At 42.1% G+C, this 2304-nt stretch overlaps 1 protein-coding gene across 1 annotated transcript; it reads left to right on the top strand.

Annotated features, from left to right (window-relative positions):
* Positions 1 to 296: 296 nt before the first annotated feature.
* LOC104806082 (protein STRICTOSIDINE SYNTHASE-LIKE 1-like) lies at positions 297 to 2024 on the top strand. The gene is made up of 3 exons (XM_010530799.2): positions 297 to 661; positions 937 to 1197; positions 1295 to 2024. The coding sequence occupies exons 1-3, from the start codon at positions 390 to 392 to the stop codon at positions 1863 to 1865; spliced, it is 1104 nt and encodes a 367-aa protein (XP_010529101.1). The 5' UTR covers positions 297 to 389; the 3' UTR covers positions 1866 to 2024.
* The last annotated feature ends 280 nt before the right edge of the window (positions 2025 to 2304 follow it).

The following is a 2304-nucleotide window of genomic DNA, read 5'->3' as shown; positions in this document are numbered from 1 at the left end:
ACGTGACAAATGAAGGAATATATGTGTTAAACTTTTGAATAATCTGTATTGGAAAATACAAATAAAAAAATTTTCATCAGTCACAACCTCTACGATGATAAACAGTATTATTAAATATACAAATATACTATTCATATATATAAAACATGAATTTTAATTATTTAATATAAATATTTAAAGAGTAAAAATCAAATCAAATTACGTGTAAGAATACGTATTTTAAAATGTCATAGCTAGTTTCCCAAATACATAAACAAGCGAACATCGTGAGAAATTATTTCCAAATGTCAATATATATACGCGTATAGTAAGGCGAGCTTGGAACCAAATCACATTGATATTAGTCTAAAATTTGTAGACCAAGAACCTAGAAAATAAAAGAGTTAACCATGCTGAACAACCGGAAGGTTCTGATGGCGGTGGCAGTGGCGGTGGCGGCAGTGGTGGCGGTTCCGTACATCATAGCGCCGCCGACAATAAAGGGTTCGAGAGAGGTTCTTCACTCGGCGAAGGTCATTCCGGTTCCAGGCGATGGACCGGAAAGCCTCGACATGGACCCTCAAGGCCATGGTCCCTACGTTGGCGTAGCCGACGGTCGGATCCTCAAGTGGCAAGGTGAGTCTCTTGGTTGGACCGAGTTCGCCGTCACCTCCCCTAACAGGTAACGCCTCATATTTATCCCAAAGCCCTTTTTTTTTTTTGTTTCTCACTCGTGTGTGTGACCCCATAAATCGGCTCAACAAGAGATTGTTTTACTGATTAGACATCTCTTGTTTTGGATTTTAGAAATTTAGGTTTTATTTTGTTTTGTATTGTTGATTGCAAACCCATTTCATCATCCCTCGCACATTCCGACAAAGCTACGTAAAAAAAACATAGAACATATTTCCTCTGGGTTGTCCGATCAATCAAGACTTTCGATTTTGCTTGATGAAGGGAGAATTGTTCGAAGCATGTGCCAGAATTAGAACATATCTGTGGGAGGCCTTTGGGACTTCACTTCGAGAAGAAATCGGGAGATCTCTACATCTGCGACGCCTACTTCGGCATTATGAAGGTCGGTCCAGAGGGAGGATTGGCCGAGAAAGTTGTAGACGAAGCCGAAGGTCGAAAGTTTACATTCACCAACCACTTGGACATCGACGAGGAAGACGATGCCATTTACTTCACTGATAGCAGTGACACGTACCAAATCAGGTAGACATCGATTCGAATCTTTGAAATGTGAAAACGATATTTGTATGGAATGTTAGAATGTTTAATTAGCTCGTACGTTATCCTTGGAATGGAGCAGGACGGTGCTACAACTGTTTCTAAGCGGTGAGAAGACGGGAAGACTGATAAGATACGACAAGAAGACGAAAGAGGCCAAAGTTCTGATCGACGGCCTTCACTTCCCAAACGGTGTCTCCCTTAACAAGGATGGATCGTTCGTGATAGTATGCGAGCCGGCGGCCCTCCTCGTCCACCGCTACTGGCTCAAGGGCCCGAAGGCCGGGACACGAGACGTCTTTGCCAAGATCCCTGGCTACGGCGACAACATCAGGAGATCTCCCACTGGCGATTATTTCTGGATCGCATTGCACTCAAAGGCATGCCCTTTCGGCCGGTTCGCTTTGCTCCATCCGTGGATCGGGAAGTTCGTGATCAATACCTTCAAGCTCGAGCTCATGCTTTACCTCTTCGAAGGCGGGCTTCCTCACGCGGCGATCGTGAAACTCGGCGAGAACGGGGACATTCTTGAGGTTCTTGAGGACAGCAAGGGACGGAACATGAAGTTTGTGAGCGAGGCTCTGGAGAAAGACGGACAGCTTTGGATCGGATCCGTGTTTCTGCCTTTCGTCTGGGTTTACGATCTCAACTGATTGTTTCTATATTACGTTTTTATTGATGTGATTATCTAATTTAAGACTGCATGTTTTAAAAAACACAGCTTGTGTGTGATCTTTTTTTTCTTTTCTTTCCGCAGATATTATGTGTCGGATAACCTTGGATTTTCTCTTTATTTGATTTTTTTTTTGTTAGTCTCAACATAAAACACGTCCAAAAAACTTAATTTGTTTAAAAAATGAAACTTTTATTAGGAAGAATAAATTATTTTGTTAAATAAAAGATGAAACTTTTATTAAAAAGGACGAAGGAATGGTGTGTCTCACGCTCAACCACGGGAACAAAGACAGAGGCATTGCGAAAAATTCGACAGAACATTGTTTTTTAACAACTCAGAGTTCTTGTTTGATGTTGGAAGGTGCGGTCTCTCTCTTGAGGAAATCTCTGTACCAAAGGCCGGAGACTTTAGGGGTG

Source organism: Tarenaya hassleriana, unplaced genomic scaffold, assembly GCF_000463585.1.
Source record: "Tarenaya hassleriana unplaced genomic scaffold, ASM46358v1 Cleome1178, whole genome shotgun sequence".
In the NCBI taxonomy this organism is placed as follows: domain Eukaryota; kingdom Viridiplantae; phylum Streptophyta; class Magnoliopsida; order Brassicales; family Cleomaceae; genus Tarenaya; species Tarenaya hassleriana.
Note: the sequence above shows the minus strand (reverse complement) of the source record. Positions and strands in the feature narration are given on the sequence as shown.